Source organism: Cryptomeria japonica, chromosome 3, assembly GCF_030272615.1.
Source record: "Cryptomeria japonica chromosome 3, Sugi_1.0, whole genome shotgun sequence".
NCBI lineage: Eukaryota > Viridiplantae > Streptophyta > Pinopsida > Cupressales > Cupressaceae > Cryptomeria > Cryptomeria japonica.
This window is the reverse complement of record NC_081407.1, coordinates 895,512,966-895,533,912: the sequence shown is the minus strand read 5'-3', so window position 1 is coordinate 895,533,912 and position 20,947 is coordinate 895,512,966. Positions and strand designations below refer to the sequence as shown.

General features: G+C 42.0%; 1 protein-coding gene across 1 annotated transcript in view; it reads left to right on the top strand.

Annotated features, from left to right (window-relative positions):
* Positions 1–20,947, top strand: part of LOC131059717 (calcium/calmodulin-regulated receptor-like kinase 1) — a 154,122-nt gene that overhangs the window by 87,205 nt on the left and 45,970 nt on the right. The window contains exons 4-6 of the mRNA XM_057992740.2: positions 9,584–9,710; positions 10,276–10,361; positions 10,475–10,546. Coding sequence (XP_057848723.1) covers positions 9,584–9,710; positions 10,276–10,361; positions 10,475–10,546 — 285 coding nt within the window. The remainder of the gene's footprint in view (positions 1–9,583; positions 9,711–10,275; positions 10,362–10,474; positions 10,547–20,947) is intronic.

The following is a 20,947-nucleotide window of genomic DNA, read 5'->3' as shown; positions in this document are numbered from 1 at the left end:
GAATCCACAAACAAAAACCTCCTGAGTGTGATTAAGAGACTCCTAGACAAGAACCCGAGAGATTGGCATACCCAACTCCGATTTGCCCTTTGGGCAGACCGTACCCGATGCAAGGCCGCCATTGGAACTTCTCCATACCACTTAGTATATGGTCTTGACCCCATCTTCCCGATACAATTGAGAATACCAACTTTGCAGTTCATGAGCGAATACCTAGGAATCGATAACGCTGCGGAAGCCAGGTTGTCCCAGCTGTTATACTTAGATGAAAAAAGAGACGACGCTATAAATAATTTTGCCAAACACCAAGAAGTAGTCAAGCGTTGGTTCGACAGACGGGCAAAAGTAAAGGCCTTTCGCATTTCCGATCTTGTTCTTTGTTGGGACAAAGCTCATGAAAGAAAGGGAGAGCGCGACAAGTTTGATAATCTGTGGCTCGGTCCTTTTCAAATTTCAGAAATTTTGGGAGAGAATGCATTCCGACTCAGGACCCTAACAGGCGAGGACGTTCCCTTGCCCGTGAATGGTCAATTCCTCAAGCATTATTTCCAGCCATAGGCTTCCCCAAGCCTTTCTCATTGTGAATAGTGGCTCCGTTTTCCTTTCTTGTCTTAGCTTAGTTTCCTGTTTTCCTGCTCCGTTTTGGGACCCCTGTCATTTTCTCGAAGGAGGCCTTCGCCATGTACAAACGCTGGTGCGACGCCAGATTACTGTTACCATCTGTTTTTGGAATCCAAGCTCGGGAAGACTTTTGATTAATGGAGCACCCCATGATCCGTCCGGTTAGATCTAGACGACCTTTCTCTACAAAATTTTGTCCTAGTCAAAACCTATCCACAATATCGCGATTACTGCACAGATACACATAAAAAATTGCATACAATCAGTTGCTAATCAAAGGGACGCTATATCGATGAAAGGTCTGTGGCTACACTTCAGCGACCACTGTTACGCTCAATCCCGCGTAGGCTTCACTGCCTACTATGCCAAAAAAAAGAGAAAAAGAAGAGAGAAAAGAAAAGAAAACTGATCAAGCGCTTTGAAATCAAGCGTTAAGCGTAAAATTGGCAAAAGGGAATGTAGGCATCTCTGCCGGTATAAAACGAAAAAGGGGTAAAACCTTCTTGCCGGAAACAGAGCAATCTCTGTGAGCTAACAGGCGATAACTCCGCTGGGGCTATAGACGCTCGCTGGCAGCGGGGCTCTACCCAGGTTGCTTTTGGAGTACTAGCCCGTTGGACATCTCGACACAGTGAAACATTGATGCCACAACTTTTTCTAGGCTGGAATGAACTCCATTTGCACACACTAGTTGATCCGACCTGCGTGCGATTTGATTTGACTATTCACATTATCTTATTTTGAAAGATTCTTCTCCTTCTCTCCCCTCAGTCGTGGTGGTTAACCAGAGATTCTAGGTTCGATCCGAACTTGCGTTCCCGAAATGACTGGGAGCATTTCTCCAGCAGAGTCGCCATTTGTTGTGCGTTGCACACGCCCCCTGTCGCCGACAGGGTCCCCCTTTCCAGTTTTGAGTTTTTTGATCGTCATCCCGAGAATCGAAGCAGAGTTTCTCGTGTCTCCTCGAGCGAGTTCGTGATCAGTTCGTAAGCTGATCGACGTTGGAGTAATGAACCAATGAGTCCTCTTGACTGATCTGGCTTTCGGGCGTAAATACCGAAAGTTTGTTCCAAAATTTCAAAGCTTAACGTAATGCAAACATTTCGGACCCCAGGTCCGAACTTGGCGAAAGTCAAGTTGAGGTAAAAGGGAAACGTTATGCGCTCCCCCTTTTGGATTTAAGTGTCCGAAGGTGAAAATTCAAAATTTTGAAAGCATAAGGTGGCAATCGCATTTCGGACCCTAGGTCCGAAATTTCCAAAATTAAAATTTTTAAAACATAACACTACCCATCCATTTCGGACCTTAGGTCCGAACTTCAGTGAAAGTTGAGTTTTAACGCAGGCGAATGCCCATTTCGGACCCCCGCGTCCGAATGTCAACCAAGGCGAAATAAAGTTTTAACGCAGGCGAATGCCTACTTCGGACCCCCGCGTCTGAATGTCAACGAAGGCGACAGTTAGGCTTTAAAAGCAACCACAACAAAGCCCATTTCGGGCCCCCGCGTCCGAATTTCAAAGGACAAAGTGTTAAGGTTTTAAAAAAGCGATATCAAAACGCACTTCGGACCCTAAGCTCCGAAAAAGACCAAGTGTTAAGCTTTTAAAAAGCGATATCAAAACGCACTTCGGACCCTAAGCTCCGAAAAGGACCAAGTGTTAAGCTTTTAAAAAGCGATATCAAAACGCACTTCGGACCCTAAGCTCCGAAAAAGACCAAGTGTTAAGCTTTTAAAAAGCGATATCAAAACGCACTTCGGACCCTAAGCTCCGAAAAAGACCAAGTGTTAAGCTTTTAAAAAGCGATATCAAAACGCACTTCGGACCCTAAGCTCCGAAAAAGACCAAGTGTTAAGCTTTTAAAAAGCGATATCAAAACGCACTTCGGACCCTAAGCTCCGAAAAAGACCAAGTGTGAGGCTTTTAAAAAGCGATATCAAAATGCACTTCGGACCCTAAGCTCCGAAAAAGACCAAGTGTTAAGCTTTTAAAAAGCGATATTAAAATGCATACTTCGGACCCTAAGCTCCGAAAAAAGACAAAGTAAGGTTTCAAAACATATTAAAATGCGTACTTCGGACCCTAAGCTCCGAAAAGGGACAAAGTGTAAGGTTTTAAAGCATATCGAAACGCACACTTCGGACCCCCGTGTCCGAATGACAAAGGCAAAGTGTTAGGTTTTAAAAGCGACATTAAAATGCGTACTTCGGACCATAAGCTCCGAACGACACGCAGTGTTAAGATTTAACGCAGTGCAAAGATTTAACGCAGTGCAAACAAAACGCATTTCGGACCCCTGCGTTCGAACTTCAACAAGGTCAGGCGAACAACGTTTTCGGACCCTAAGCGTCCGAAATTCCAAGGTGAAAGTTTAAAACGAAGTCCAAAAAGCAAGCAAAACTTTAACGCAGAAGGCACAGTGTGTAACGCGGAGGCCAGGACGAACAAACCCGCGAAGGTTAGATTCGAAAACCTCCAATTTGTCAAAGTTCAAAGGATACAATTCAAAATTCGAAAGGAACTCTTAAAATCCGAAAACAAGGAGGTAAGACACTGCATCATCCTCCCATCAACCATTTAAAATTCAGGTTGCTAGGCACAGAACCATGTGAAATTGATAAATCCTCTTTCATCTCCCAAACCGCGAAAATTTAAACAGGAAGGATAACCGTTGGGATTCAAATTTTGCAGGGTCATCCGCTCGCCCCGCGCAACAAGGTCGGGCCATCACCCATCATTCGCTCCAATCAGGTAAGTACGCCTTATCGCGTACGGTCATTTAAAATGTGTGAATCAAATAAGCAAATACGCAAAATTTGAAATGCTTAGAGTCTGCATCTCCGTTATTCGAACATCCAAAATTTAGGACTCATTCCCAAGGTTTGGCCGGAAACTGCATCTCTTTTCAAAATTCTCATGTTTTGCCTTTGTTAAAATTAATCCAAAAAATTCGAGAGTGAGAATGCTTAGTCATAAATCTTCAGGAATATGATGCTGTTGAAGTTAATCAGATTGTTAGCCCAGAATGATATTTAAACTAATCTCGCTCTGTTGAAACACTTCTGTTATTATCTAACCCGCATCGTCATTCTCGTATCACCTTGTAATCCATGTCTGGCTGTGCAGGATAAATGCCTAAATCAGCGGCAGAATCATCAAAAACACCCGCTGCAGCAGAAACCTCACGAGCATCCAAATCAGACGTCCCACGGAAAGTTGAAAGAATGAAGTATCAGTATCAGAGAGGAGGGTTAAGAGAGTCAAAGGTCCAGAGCATCTGGGACAACATTGGTGACACCGACCTTGGCCACATTGATATTCAGGATTTCAGGGATCGGGTCTTCTCGCCCAATGCATATGGCAGGCCTAGGCAAATGCTGGAAAGTGGCATCGCCCAAGCAGCAGGTTTTCCTCCAGCAATCCAGAACTATGAATTAGTAGTGGAAGCTGCTCGGCATTACGAGCCAAAGTCCAGATTAGTGCTTCTGGAAGATATCACTATTGCCGACTTCTCCCCTGAGGCTATCGGTGATGCATTTGATATCCCCTTTCCAAATAATCCCATAGCTACAACAATGGACGAGGCACAGGGGGCGTATGATATGAACCCAGCCCGATGCAGGGCACTGATTAACGAAGAATGGTTCAAAGAAAAAAGGCCTTCAAGCACCAGGATTGTGAAAAAGACCCCCAGAAGTGACTTTCATAATGAACATGGCGATATGGTCACCTTACTTAGCCGAGTCATGGGACTTCCTAAGTCCAACTACTTTGAAGAATGGATGTTCTATTTTACAGAACAGGTCTTTGCCGGAAAGTCTAAGTTTGACTGGGCCCAGATCATAAGTGATAACATCCACGCTCAGTTAATTGAGCTTGAGACAAAGAAGTATTTCACCATGACCTCCTATTTGGTCTATATGTTCGCAAAGAATCAGCCACTGCCAGGATTAATAATGAAAGGTGAGATCGGGAATGGGCCTGGTCAGGTAAAGGTTTATGATTGCTACCCGCAGCTGCACTACCAGGATATAGCTCAAAGGGAAAAGAGCAGCCCGGCTTACGCGGTTGGACAGTACGAACGTGTCAACGACGCCTTCACAATGCGCCTAGTCAGGCTAATGCAGGGAGGGTTACACATAAGGCTCTCGGAGCAAGCTACCATTTTAGTGCAGAGGTATGGGGCCTGGTTTATTCAGTTCCCAAGATTCTCCTACATCCGAATTGCTGGCTTTGAAGGTGCCCCCCTTCGACTTCCGCGGTACCCAACCGATAAAGTAGTCCTCATGGAGGTGGCAAGACAATCACGCCCTGCCGGCATATTGTTACGAGAGAGCAAGCAAGCTGGATTCGCATTTCCAATGATCATAGGCAACCATGATGTCCAATTGAGAACTCCCACCCTAGCAGAAGAGTCCCTTGCAGAGCTAGCCTCCTATGGCCTACAGGAACATTTTCCAAGAAAATGTTTTGATCATGACAATTTGGCAAAGAGGGCTTACGGTAGGCGCTACAGAGCAAAGGAGTCAATTGAAGATTACTGGAAAAATTGCTTCGATGACTACGAAGTCAGGCGACGGGAATATTCTAGATTGAGTGTGCAGCAAATGCGACTCTTTGAGTACCGTCGGGTCCCGGATCAGCTCATAGACTCGGGGAACTGCCTCCAAGTCCGAGAATTCGAAGCAGTAAGGCATCTCTTGCCAGGCGTTGATTGGTCTCAAGACCCAATCACGGATTTCGAAGCAGTCATGGCGGCCCCGGCAAGATACACAGATCAGTGGTTACAACACCAGATCGAGAGGCTAGTCCATGAAGGGGTCCAGTTTACTTACCATCTGATGGGCAGTTTCGACTCTCAGTCTTCCGAAGATGAAAGGACATCAGCTGAAAAACCAGAGAAAAGGAAGAAAGCTAAGGCTTGCGGAGGGACTCGGACGTCCAAGAGAACAAGGAGGGGGAAGATTCCCATAAGAAGGCCAGAGACCACTTCATCTTCAAGGGACCCCAGTTCGTCCGATGATGCCATAGATTTGGATTGCATACCTGCTCCGCCTTCCCAGAGCGACATAGAGGCATTCCAAGCCAATGACTCTCCTGCTCCAGATATGCCGGACACCGAGCAAAAGGGCCCCAATCCGACTAAGCCGGGTGACCAGATAGAGGAAGGAGAAATCCCATCCACCCAGGGGATCGAAGTGCATGAACCTACCCAGCAGAGCCGCCACGAATTGCTACTCCTCCATGCAGCCAAGGACGACTCAACTGTCGAAGGGGAACAAAGAACAGACGAGATCCATGAGCTCGAAGGAACCAAGGAACCACCATCACAGGAAGATGTCAGACAATTATTCAGTGAAATAGGGGAGAACTCAGATGCAAACAAGGAGCTTCCTCCTTCTTCCACCCCTCCGGTGGCGGGACAGCTGCTAATTTGTGATCAGCCGGTTGAAAGCATGGGAGCACAAGGTGCTAACTTAACCCTATCCTCAACTCAGACAGTGCCTCAAGAGTGGCTGATCGCCAGAGCTCAGCGCAGGGCTGCCACCAAGGCACCCATTGATCTAGAGGACATCTTCTCACGAATGGATCAAGCAAAAGCAAAAGGGAAGAAGAAACCAAGAACATACTCTAAGATAACCAAGGATGAGCAAAGGAACCGCACTCTTCGTATTGCTACCCCGCTCGTAAACAAGCCAGCAGATCAAATAACCCTGGCAGATTATAGCATTACGACTGTCCCCATCGGACGAGCTACAAAAGAGCAAGAAAAGGAGGAATTTAAGGACTCAGTGCAGAACATACTCAGACAGCTCGAGGAAATCACGGCTGAAAAGGACATGTATCGGGCCCGTGCTGAACAAGCCGAGGGATACATCGATAAGCTCCTACGGCCACTACACAACCCCTCTGAATCCCATATTCCCCCAATGGCATTGGCGCAGAGGACCACAACTGAATTTGAAGGAATCCGGGATACCGCAAAGGCCGTTAAGGAATGGGTGCAGGACATCAAGAAAAAGGGAGAACAGATCCTCAAAGAAGTAAAGGAAATGGCTCTCCATCGAGAGCTCACTCTAGTCAGGCTGTTGGAAGTAAAGAGAGAATCCCTTCACATGCATGAAGTAGCGGCCTCTACCCTTCCCCTCCTAAGAGCTCTTTTCTGGACACATACACAAATTCCCACACTGCCTGACATCTTGGATCCCCATAGCATCAGTGTTCTCAAGGAATGGTATTGGACCGTCACCATGAAGAACGACGCCCAGGAAATTATTGACAAAGAAAATGACGCATGCGAGGCAATTCTGGGGAACATGCAAGAACTAGGCAAGACCATCCTCCGATCAATGGTTTCGGGGTGGATAAATGACCTGTCCGACAGTGTAATCCGGCCGGATTGGGAGGAAAGATTGGGAGCAGATAAGGTTTCTTATTCCATCGAAGACTTGAGTTTTGTTGGTCAGTTCCATTCAGACATATTGTGCTTCGAGCGTAATCGCTCCAGCTGGAAGGACGGTTTAAGGCACGTGGACCAGTATCTCGAAGGCATGCAATACAAAATTTGCCACCCTCCCATGCCGCCTTTTAATCCCCTCTTCCAATTATGCATCAAGTTTCAGGAATATGTCCGCGAGGAACGAGCAGCAGGTCGTGATTTATGGCGAGAATACCTGCATGGCGAAGACCAGTTTCTGCAAAAGGAATGTGAAACCAGGATAGAGAAAGTAGTTTCTCAAAAATGCCTTTTTCCCTCCAAGTCTTAAAAAGTGCACTTTTGTCCCAAAAAGGTGACAGTTGACTTTTGGTCAACATATTGTAAAGTTTTTTGTGCACCTCCCCTTTTTGGATTATTTCAAAAGTTGTAATTATCCTTTGGTAGTTATTGCTCCTTTTGGGGTAGTTGTAGATATTTATCCCCCTATTTATGAGTGTGGGTCCCTCTTTTTGTAAGGATGAATCTGGGCCACTTGTTTAGATTAGATCTTGGCCATTCATCCATTTTTGGAAACCTATTTAAGGGGACTGGTTTTCCCTCATTTAGGAGGAAGTTCTTGAATTGTTGCGAAAGCTCTGAAGAAATTTTGCAGGAATTAATACAATGGATTAAAATTACCTTCAAATTTCCTTGTGAGTGCATGGTCTCCTTCTTCATTCAAATTAGAAAGCTTTTAAATTATGTCTGTTCATTTTGCACAGCAGTTCTTACCAAGCATCTGATAGAACCTTCACAGTCCATACCATTAGAGGATAGCTGATTGCTTTTTCCTTTCTGCATGGTTAATCTGGGCTATTTTATGATTCAGTTCGATTATCAAATATATACATATCATGAATGTAGAAGTTCTAATATGGTATTTGGTAATATGAAAATCTGGTTTCTCCTTTGAAGATTGCACTAAGTTTATGCAAACATTGTGTCTAAATGACTGATGATGCTTAATTTAGTTTCCTGGAGGTGTCTGTCTGCTTGGGTAAATCTGTTGTCCTAGTTAACATTTACAGTTCTCTTTCTCCCTACCCTTCATTTCTTTCCTCCCAATTTTATCCCCTTTTTTTAGAAATCTGCAGTCTTGCTAAATCAGCTTCAAATTAACCAACATCACCTGAAAGAAAACCAAAAGAAGTCCCTGGGAATTCGTACATGGAATTGCCAATCAAACGTAAGCCCCCTTGTGTTTCCAGCAAAAAACACATCAAACCACTGAGAGATCCCGCAGTCAAGACCTGACAAAAGAAACCTTGAGGTTATCCCCATTGATCAAATCGTAGAAAATAGCATTAGGGATTCCCTTATTTCAAGAGAGGGTAGGATACTCAGTGAGTTCATTCTATTCTGCGTTGGCCATATGGAGTTTGCAGCGATGCGATTTCATCCACGTCAACACACTGCCACTCTTAAAAGAACCTCAAAAAATACTTCTGCAACTTATTTTCTGAATTCGAACCTCTTCATCTTCATCACCCTGATTCTTGCTACATGTTTTTTGTAGAAAATTTCAAAACACAGCTGCAGGCACTAACATAAAACAAAAAATATCCTGTAAGTGTCTGAAACTTCGAAAAGAACTAGAAAAAATTAAAAGAATTTGCACAAACAAACAAGATAGTAAGCTTAGGTCAAATGAAAGTTTTGATGCTCTCTTGCCTTTTTCTCACTGTTCTCTTCTAACAGCTATTTTCTTATTGTATTTTTCTTCACACTGTGGAAAATGACAAAATGAGTTTGATTTTTGTTTTTAGTTGTTAGTGTGACTGTTAGGCTTTGGCTGGATGAAAAGGGGTGTGGGGGTCCTTTTGTTACCTGCCTTTTTTTCCCAAATTTTTGTTTGTTTTTTTAAATTGCTTTTTATGTTGGCTGGGCTCTAGGGTAAAGCTATCCATCGTTTGAGCAAAATTTGATGTTTTGGAAACATTTCCAAGATTTTTTGAGAATTGGGTATGGGGTAGGGGGCATTTTCAATTCGCCCTACATCTTCAAATGTCTCCTATAGGAAATTTGTCAAAAAATGTAGGGTACACATCCCCAAGGTAAATAGTTGTTTTCTAGTTTTGTAGGCACTTTAATGATATGTGTTGTTTCTTATTAGAAAAAAATAAACAAATACCTACTAAAGTCAATTGTCTGCAATTGAAGTATTCAAAATATTTTTACCATTGAAACAATTAATTTTTTGAGATCATAAATTATATTCATTTACTGTCTTCTTCTTTTGACATATTATTTATATTGTGTGACATAGATGCCATTATCTCTATTATTTTAATTTTATTCTTTCTTTGTAGATATGATTCAAAAATCTTTCAGAATTATTCACTTAATTCAAGGACATCTTATATTTTAACTATCTTTTGAAGAGTTACCATAAACTTTTAAATGTCTTTCCTGCCTTGAGGCTCTTATGTGTGGTGATAATAGTATTCTAACGTTTGATATTGAAAATGGGGCTTCTGAATGCTAGGTGTCATTGCTAGGAAGGTTGCATCACAGAAATCTTGTAAATTTGGTTGGATACTGTGTGGACAAAGGTCAACGAATGTTGGTTTATGAGTTCATGACTAATGGAAGTCTTGCAAATCATTTGTATGGTAAGTTTGACTCAATTTAAAGAAATATGCAAATTCTTTTCTTCTTCCAGATTTTCTTCACATTTCTATAATAAATTAACGTTCACAGATATGCAAACTACACTTGATGTATTAGTAGTTATAACTTTTTTTTATGAAATACAAAATATCAAATTTGATGTTCTTTATATGATATACTCGTCTCCATTATTTTTGAAGCTTGATAACTATGGTAGGTGAGGAAGAAAATTGCATATTAAAATGTATGGAAAGTATTTATATCTATTTATACCATAGAATTTAGATCTTTAGATACTAATTTAGTAGTGACCAATGAACAGTTGATATCTTATGTAACGATGAGTTGGACTGCTATGCTTGTTTTCTCCATAGATTTTTATCTTCTTAGGCAATACAATTTTTTTACGAAGTCAGATGCTAGATGTGCTGTGTATAAAATTGTTCGAGTTATATTTTAGAAATTTAACTTGTATAAATTTTTTTGGTGTGAGGTTTTAGTATGAAGGTGTTCTGTGTGTTTAAGTTGGGACTAATTCAGGATTGCGTATATAACATATCTTTTCAGATGAAAAGGGACGAACCTTGAGTTGGGAAGAAAGAGTTTCCATAGCCCAAGATGTATCACGTGGAATTGAATATCTTCATGATGGGGTGATTGATGAATATTTTTTGCAATATGATAATTGTTTAGTGTTGGATAACTGATTTTGAGAAAATTTAGGATTCTATGTTTTGATTAAATATTGAATTTGATCGGATTACAGGCTATACCACCAGTTGTACATCGAGACATAAAGGCTGCCAATATACTGTTAGACCATCTTATGAGAGCCAGGGTATGCCAACTTTCTATTCCAAAAATTCCAATTTGAATCTTAATGAAAAAATTTAGTATGTCCTTTTGTAGAAATTAAGATTTCATGATCATTTGTCATGAATGCTAAGGAATTTCTCAAAAATTCATTGATGTAGAGATTAGAAGACATGTCTGACTTTTGTATATTATGTTAAAATATGGTCATCATCTTTGTACATAAACAATGAATTTTCCTTTCTAGAATTCTTTTTGTTGTCTATTTTACTTTGGAAGTTCATTTTAATACAAACACTTTTTTGCATTGAGTTACAAACTCTAAAATTTTGTAGATGAAAGGCTTTGACTTTAACGACAATATTCTTTTGAACAATGAAACTCTTAACTTGAGGAAATTTGGTTGACTACTAATTAGAGATGGATGTATCTTAGTTTCTAAGGTGCACATTTTTTGTAATGTACCGTACGCTTATCCTGCCGTACGACAACACAACCTCCACCGTACGGTCAACACAACATCTACCGTACAGCCAACACAACCTCCACCGATGGCCCTCCACTCTGTATGCTTCTTGCCTTCCGTACAGTCAATTGACTCTCATGCGTACGGAACCAATAATCTCGGCCTCGGAAAGATGGTTCCATTATATGCAATATGTTGTGCTATGACTATGTGAGAGATGTAAAGACAAGCAATGTTGTTACGAACAATTATTGGAATACTGGAATGCTCGAATTATGAATATTATTCAGAACACAATATTAGATATTGCTGTCTAATATAAATTTGTCATCGAATGAAGACTTCACAAATTTGTAGCATAATATGAAATATTGGAATGATATTTCCAATGGCAAGCTAGGGTGGTTGTGAACCACCGAAACTGCGAATGCCAAGTAGGGAGGATCTTCCACCTGCGAAATGGCTTACAATTGAACTCCAACCGGAATTCGCACATATAGAGAAAACACCAAATTCGCATACCTACAACAACGACTAACTCGGCCATATATATGGCTTCGGGGAAACTTCCCGAAGGATTACAAAAAGTGCCGACACGGCCAAAATGTTACCGCCAAAAGTAAAAAGCGCTCGAGATATAATAAATTTCACTTTCGGGGCCATACACATAATTATTAAATTATTTAATAATATCGGGGACATTACAGTCCTCCCAGTCGGAGAATTGCTTGCCTTGAAGCAATTGCAGACTTGGATGCTCCAGAATCTGCTCGCCTTCCCAGGTGGCATCCTCGATCGACAAATCCTTCCATTGCACAAGGAATTCCTTGACTGTGCACGACCTCAACTTCTTCTCTCTGACGTCGATGATCTCAGCCGGTTCCAGAATTAGTTTCCCTTCTTCGTCAATGGGTGGCAGGTCCTTCGACATTGTGACATGTTGCTCGACGACCTTCTTGAGGCATGACACATGAAAAACATTGTGAATCCGAATCCCCTCAGGAAGTTCCAACTCGGTAGGCAACTTCGCCCACCCTTTGAACTGTTGAGACATGGACCAGCTAGGACTCGAACCTAGGACCTTCCATACGCTGCAGTGCTCTACCACTGAGCTATTGGCCCCTCTTGGACTAGTCCATCGTCGGTCCGGGTGTGGCTTATTTCCAACACCAACACCCCCCCTTAAACCACACCTCTCGTGTGCTTGGGGCTCCTAGCCTGGACCTGGCTCTGATACCATGTTGAGACATGGACCAGCTAGGACTCGAACCTAGGACCTTCCATACGCTGCTGGAGTGCTCTACTTATTAATGAAGTTGCTCCTTAATATAGTCGTAGCCTTCACAAAATGATTGTAAGTACTTTCCTTAATCCAATTCTAATTGCTACAGTAGTTATTCTTTAACAACTGTTTGTACTATATTAATCGTTGTTTGTTCTTTAGGCATTGCTCTCTTCTTTAAGTCGCTGCAATTAGAGACAAAATCGATGTTTTAATCAAATTGTTCTAGTCTCAATCGGTGATACAAAGACTTATAATCGTTGATCACTAGCTGTCCCATAAAGTTAACTATTCCACAACCTTGTTATGAAGTCACTGTCCATGGTAACAAAATCTGATCCTTTGAATTCTGTCTGTCATTATATGATAATCACTGCACCATCGCTGCTCTGTACATGGGCGTCATAAGGAGGTTCACTGATGTCCTAGAGTCACTTCCTCTTTGCAGTCGATGCCTCACCATTTAATAATGTAATAATTGGTGCCACTTGGAAGAGTGGCGACCCTTGGTGTATAGACATCTCTCACATATACATAATGAGATGTGTGATCTCATTCAAAAATAATATATAACAATGGAATATAATTGCAGATTGAATATATAGTGTTCGGGGGAGACACTTGTGAATTGTCTATGGCTGGGAGGGAAAATCAGTGCCCGTGGTTAAATGAGCACCAAAAAACAATATGAACCACTCTGTAGGGTCCATAGAAACGCGGCTTCAACTTCCAGATCGCCAACCTCAAAACTCTGCTCAATCCGGTGTCGGTCGGCATACATCTTCTACTGGTTTTGAGCCCTCTGCAAGTTATCCTTGAGAGATCTCAAGATGTCCAAACTCTCTTGTAACCAGTCTTTGGCCCTCGGTGCACGACTGTCACCCAGTGCCAGATCTACGAATGACGAAGGTTCATAACCATACAATGTTTTGAAGGGTGCCATAGCTATCGACATGTGGTAGGTGGTGTTGTAACAGTGCTCACCCAAATGTAACCAACGGACCCATGCCTTCTGTTGTGCTGAGACATAGTTGCTGAGATAACCCTCCAGCCATTTTTTCACAATCTTCATCTGTCCATCCGTCTATGGATGGTAGCTCGTGCTTGGCAACAACTCAGTTCCTGCCAACCGAAATAACTCCATCCAAAAGGTGCTCAGGAAGCGGCTATCCCTGTCACTCACTATGTTCCGCGAAAGACCATGCAAGTGGAATACCTCCTGGAAGAACAACTCGGCCACTTGAGATGGCAAATAAATGGGCATACTTGGTCAAATGATCTACCACGATGAAGATGCAATCCTTTCCTTGCATTTTGGGAAGCCCAGTAATGAAATCCATTGAGATGCTATCCCACTTCTGGTCGGGGATTGGCAACAACTGAAGCGGTCCAGCAGGTAAGGTGTGCTCAGATTTGTTCTGCTGGCAGGTGGAGCATTCCGGTACGTATTGCAGATCGTCATTCTTAAGGCCCTTCCAAGAAAACCTTTCCCGGATTTGTCAGTAGGTTTTTCAAGTATCTTGGGTGTCCGACCAAGGGTGAATCGACACATTTCTTTTGGAATTTTTTCCTTCATCTTGGACTCGGGCACCAAATAAATTCTATCCTTGTAGTAAATGATGTCAACCACCTTGCATCTGTCATCCTGCACTTGACCGTCCATTAGCTCGCACGGGAATGTATTCTTGGAGTATTCAACCAATAGATGTTCCTTCCAATCTGCCGAAATCTGGGATAGAGAACATATGGCAGGCCTTCTTGATAGAGCATCGACCTCCACATTATTCTTGCCCTTCACATAATATCAAAATCAAGTGCCTAGATTTTGCTCACCCACTTTTGTTGTTGTTCGTTCAAATCCCTCTGCTCCAAGAAATATTGCAGGCTATTGTGGTCTGTCCGCACGATAAACTTTGCCCCGACAAGGTACTGCTGAAACTTCGTCAGTGCGTGCATGATGGCGAGCATCTCCTTGTCGTAGATAGAGTACAACCGCTCTGCTCCCGAGAGCTTCCGACTCTCGAACGTGATGGGGTGACAGTCTTGCATCAACACTGCTCCAATGCCTTCACCCGAGGTATCGCACTCCAAGATGAAAGGGCGAGTGAAGTTTGGTAGTGCCAGAACCGGACATGTACTCATAACTTCTTTCAACTTGTCGAAAGTGTGCTGGGCCTGCGCATCCTAGTGGAAGGATCCTCTCTTCGTCAGATTTGTCAGTGGTGCACCAATCTGTGAAAATCCCTTCACAAACCTTCTATAATAACTGCACAATCCAAGAAATCCACGCAGCTCCGAGAGAGTCTTGGGAGGCGGCCAGTCCCGAATGGCCTGAATTTTCTCTTGATGTACTTGAACCCCACAGGCACTGATGATGTGTCCCAAGTACAATATCTCCGTCATTCCAAATTCGCATTTGGACCTCTTGGCAAACAATGATTGTGACTCCATGATTCCCAAAACTTCGTCCAAATGCCTCAGATGTTCCTCCCACGTTTTGCTGTAGATGAGTATGTCATCAAAGAACACCAACAGGAACTTGCGCAACCGCTTGTTGAAGATGAAAGTGGTCGGAGCATTGGTTAATCCAAACGGCATGACCAAGAACTCATAGTGTCCGTAATGGTAATGAAAGGTTGTCTTCTCCACATCTTGCTTCCTCATGCGGATTTGGCGGTAGCCGGAGCGGAGATCAATTTTGGAGAAATAGACTGCGCCATGTAGTTCGTCCAGCAGCTCATTGATCCTGGGGATGGGGTATCTATTCTTGATAGTCTTTTTGTTTAATGCACGGTAGTCCACGCACATCTAGAGGGATCCATCCTTCTTCTTTACTAGCATTACCGATGACCCGAAGGGACTAGAGCTGGGCCTGATCCATCCTTTGTCGAGGAGTTCCTGGATCGTCTTCTCTATTTCATCCTTAAACTTCTTAGGATGGCGGTAGGGTGTGGTAATGACGGGTTTGGCTCCTTCGTCCAACTCGATGGTGTGCTCAAAGCCACGGTGTGGAGGTATGCTAGGTGGGATGTCAACGAACACCATGCTATGTTTATCCAACACCGACTGAAGTTCCTCATCCTGGTAGTGAGACTGTTGCCCTTTCACAGATTCTGTCGAGATCAAGCAATGTGCTGCCCAAATGACTTCGTCATTTCTGAAAAGGGCTTTCATTCATTTGGCCGAAATCTCCCTCGAGCCGCCATTCAACATTCCTCTTAGAACCACCTTCCTGCCATCCACCTCGAATGAGAACTCCATCCTTTTGAAGCTTTGCGTGTACTGTTCGAGGGTCTCCATCCATTGAATGCCCAATATGACATGCGTGTCATCCAAATCTACCACAAAGAAATCGTCTGTCACCGTGTAATTTCCCATGGTGATGCTCAGTTTCGAAACCAGGTGAGTGCAGGATTGGAGATTTCCTCTTGCCACCTTGACTTTGAACCCTTCATGCTCTCTTGTACACAAACCCCTTTGGGTGACGAGTGATGAGTTTATGAAATTGAGCGAGGTCCCACTGTCGAGCATGACTAGGACTCGTTGCCCTTGAAGCGTACCACGTACCCTAAACACACTGCACCTTGGGGTACCAGCCAGTGTGGCAATGACGCCTCCCCTCCGTACTAGTGTGTAAATTCTCTCCGCCTGTCCTGTTTCTTCTATAGACTCTTCCTTTGGTGGCTCACTTCCTTTAGGTTCCTCCTTGCCATCGGACATGACCTCAATATAATGAATCTTTCCTTTGCCCAAGTATCGGTGCCCTGGCTCCCACGACTCCCTGCAGGTGAAACAGAGCTTCTTCCTTCTGAGCTCTTGTTTTGTGGCCTCATCTAATGACGACTTCTTCGGAAAGGTTTTGTTATCCTTCTCCTTCGGGGCGAGGGGTGGTTTGGCACGAGGATAGTTTCTGGAGGAAGAAGATGTCGCCATGTCACGCGCCTTCTTAATTGCTTCCGTGAGCGTGTTGGGGTTGAACCCTTTCACCCAACCCTTTAGTGGTTTCATCAACCCATCCATGAATAAAACCACCAATCTCCTCTCCGAGATATCTGTCACCAACACAGACAGTCTCTGGAATTTTGTAATGTAACTGTCCACCGGTCCAGATTGCTTCAGATGAGCCAACTCTTTGAATTTGAGTTCTGGATCCTTCCCGTCAAAACGGTCTATGAGCCTCTCTGTGAATTCGGCATATGAAGTTATCTGATCTTGGCCGAGGGTGACCATTCCATGATGCCAACATTCGTGAGCGACTCCCTCCAGGTGAAGTGGAGCAAATTTGATAGATTCATCTTCAGGTATTGGGTTAAGTTGGAAATATGTATCTTCTTTTTGTACCCAAACTCGTGCGGAGGTTGTCCCGGTCCCATCAAAGGATGACAAATTAGTCTTACCAACCTTTCGTTTTATATCATCGTTATAGTAGCCACGAATTTTGCCGCTTGAGTATTTCATCTGAAGCTCGAGATAATCCTTGAAGGATATGTCTCCCTCGAGGTTTGCATCCCTCCAATCTTGATTCAACTGTGCTTGCACCTCTTGGAAAGTGGGCTCTTGCTCCCCACACGGTGCTTTTGTTCTCTGGGAAAAGTTGGCATCAGCAGTAGAAAATGTGAGTGCTGTGGGTTTGACCTTCCAGTGACTGAATCATTGCTCTGTCCATTATGATCTCCATTTGTTTTTCCCAAGGCCAATTGTTGCAATGTATCTTCCATGAGTTTTTGTCGTTGTTCCCCTCTGACCATGGTGTCGTTGAGTTGAGCTTGGCTTCTGGTTAGCTCCCTTGACAGTGCCATGACTTCATTGGCAGGATCCCGTGGTTCCCCCATTCGGTCGGTAGAATGGTACCTCCTTCTGGTGTACACTTGCATCCAATACCCGACAGACTGGCAAGATCACCAGCTCTGATACCATTGTAATGTACCGTACGCTTATCCTTCTGTACGACAACACAACCTCCACCGTACGGTCAACACAACCTCTGCCGTATGACCAACACAACCTCCACCGTATGGCCAACACACCCTCCACCGTACGGCCCTCCACTCCTTACGCTTCTTGCCTTCCGTACGGTCAATTGACTCTCCTGCGTATGGAACTAATAATCTCGGCCTCGGAAAGATGGTTCTGTTATATGCAATATGTTGTGCTATGACTATGTGAGAGATGTTCAGACAAACAATGTTGTTACGAACAATTACTGGAATACTAGAATGCTCGGATTATGAATATTATTCAAAACACAATATCAGATATCTCTGTCTAATACAAATTTGTCTTCGAATGAAGACTTCACAAATTTGTAGCATAATATGAAGTATCGGAATGATATTTCCAATGGCAAGCTAGGGTGGCTGTGAACCACCGAAACTGCGAATGCCAAGTAGGGAGGATCTTCCACCTCCGAAATGGCTGACAACTGAACTCCAACCGGAATTCGCACATATAGAGAAAACACCAAATTCGTATACCTACAACAATGACTAACTCGGCCATATATGTGGCTTCAGGGAAACTTCCCGAAGGATTACAAAAAGTGCCGACACGGCCAAAATGTTACCGCCAAAAGTAAAAAGGGCCCGAGATATAATAAATTTAACTTTCGGGGCCATACACAGACAACTATTAAATTATTTAATAATATCGGGGACATTACATTTTTATGGGTCAGATTCATGTTCTTTCTTCTATGTTATTGAACTTGTAATTTAGTGGTGTAAGACGGGTACTGAAAACCACATATTGTGCTCAATCAATACTTTGTACAGGGATTGGGTATCTGATCTTTAACAGCTTTCAAAATGGCTGAAATGATAAAGAGAATGACTTCTTCCTTACTTTATTTCCTCTCTTAATTGACATTCACCAATTATATACACTTTTATGTTGATGTTCAAGAAATAGCACAAGCAGCACAGCACACTAAGAATGAGGAAAAATCAATAAGGTTGAGAAACAGATGCTGCTATGCATTTTACAATGGAACTGTTGAATAGGAAAACATCTCACTTTTTGCACATACACAAATGCTATCTATAAGAGATGTATGGTCCTGTTCAAAAACAAACAAGAAACAGAAATATCTTCAACAACCATGACTACAATGTACGCTATATTCTATATGATTAAACTTGACAGATATGGTACATGGCTTACATGATATTCTTAATTGTCTTTGATGGAGATCTCTTTTTCTATCTACATAATATGTACTTATAGAAAAGGATGGTTGACTGCAATGGTCTATATGTACATAATCTTACCAACTCATTAAACAAAAGATCAGATTAATGGTCACAAGTGCATTAGTAACTTGTAAATAGGTCACGACCTATACTTGTAACTTGTAAAATGAGACTATTTGTTTATATTTTGGCGGGAATTTTCATATGGCCGACCTAGCAAAGTTATGGCATTGTAACTCATATAAACTATTACACATTCGCATAACTATTTTCCCTTATCAAACACTAAATTTTTTGAGTTAGTGGAGATATGTACCTGATGTTAAAACCATAGCTTACTATCCCTTAAATGAATTCAGTGTCCTGATAAGAACAGTAAAAAATAATATGAGATTAAAATTTAGGGTGTTCAGAATTATAGAACTGAATTCGAATGACTTTATCACTAGAACATGTCTTTGGAACAGCATTCTTGAATTGGACTCTAGGTGACATGTGTGTTGGCAGTCAGCTTGGATCAATAGAGCCTAGATGTGGGTGGTGACATTGGACCTGTCAAAATAGAAACACCAGTCTTCATCATTTTTGTTTCCCAAATGAGCCATTGATTGCCTCTCCCCTTACCACTGTATGTGTCTGTACCTTAGACTTTGAAATATGAAATTGTCAACTATTGACTGATGGAAAAAACTGTTTTAGATGGATACTTGGCACACTATGTCAATGTTGTGATGTCATACTCCTCCCTAATGTTCAGAAATATAGAATTTTTTATCAAACCATATAAATGGCATTGTTTTACTCATTGTTACAAGACTCAAACTCGGCTCGGGTTTGACAGGCTGATTTTTGACTCTGACTCAAACTTAGACTTGATGCTTAGGTCTGGCAAATTGAAATGTAGAATTTCTAAGCCATACACATGAAAAATTCTGGCACCATACACTTGCAGCACTCCCACACAACTTGCTATTCCGTATAAAGGAAGAATTGTTGCATCGTACAAAGGAAGACTTGTTGTGTTGTATAATAGAAAAAAATTCAACTTGTCCAATGAGAAAATGATGCCATACAATTGCAGAAATTTCCCACCGTACAATAGTAAAATTGGTAACTAGCAGCCGTGCAACATACAACGACAAGTTATAATATGGAAGTTGTACAATGAAACACTGTATGGTGGAGTGAATAGATTGTGCAATGAAATGGAAGCCAGGCCGTGCAATGCATAAGATGGATTGTATGACAGTGGTAGGAAATAAACTGAGAGTAGGACATATAATAAGTTTTAAAGGCCATACAATATGTTTTATAGATTGTCCAATGGTTTGTATATGCAATACAATAGGTTTTATAGGCCATAAAATCAAGGAAGAATTGTAAGTCGTACTTTTTCTTTATTTTTTAATTTTTTTCCAATTTCTTCATCATATTTTTGCTTTCTAATTTTCAACTTTTCCTTATTTTCCAATTTTTGTTATTTTTTTGTGAAGTTGTTTTGAATTGATGACAAGTATTTGTATGCTCCAAGGTAAATATTTTACTATTAGTACTTTGAGACATGTTGTCAATAATTTTGCATTCTTTTGTAAAGCTGGATACCTCTATTGTAATTGTCATCTTTTACAAACTGTGGACTATGTCCAACTCATGTAAACTATCCATTTCTTTCAAGTCATTCTTCCTTGGCTGCTTATCATTACACAATCCTTATTTGTTTTCATTGATCTCTATAGCTTCGATAAAATTACAGTTTGATGAAAATACTTCATAATCCTCCATTTGCCAATGAAATAGGCCATAAAGAGAATTTGTTTCATCTTCCAAACATGATTGTAACTCCAAAATTCCTTAATCGTTTGCTTCCATTGGACTTTAATTCTCCATCCATTCTTCTTTTAGTCTGAATCTAACGAGTCCGAGGAAGCTGCTTCTTCATTGACTGCTTGATTTGTCAAATCAATTATATATTTCTGACCCTTGTTCTCAATGGAGATTGTTTTCTTTCTCTAGTTGTGATCGACTTTGGTTGCTACCAGCCAACCTCAACCCAACGATCTGTTGTACACTTTCTTCCTTAATGAAATGACCACAAAATTCAACAAAAATGCTTGGGTTCCAATAATTACCTTTTGTCCCATTAAAAATTCAAGTACCTTAATACCGTGGTGATCTAAACCCATTGGTTGAAAAGTTGGTGGCCAAATGGTCAGCTTGCCCAAATTTCTTCAAGTGTCTTTCAACAACATGTTCACATCAGACCCACCATCAATAGTTTTGTTGGTGAGATTCATTCCAAGGATCTCCATATTCACCACCGTTGGTTTCTTTGTGTTAACTATTTATAACATTAGATTGATCACTTGGTTGCTTGACAATGGAGGTTCAGTTATGGGTTGTGTTGCGACCTAATCACACATCACCCCATCCCACAGAGGGACCCCCTAGCTTTTAGGCCCTTTTGGTCTTGGTTTTTTTGTGTTTGTTGGT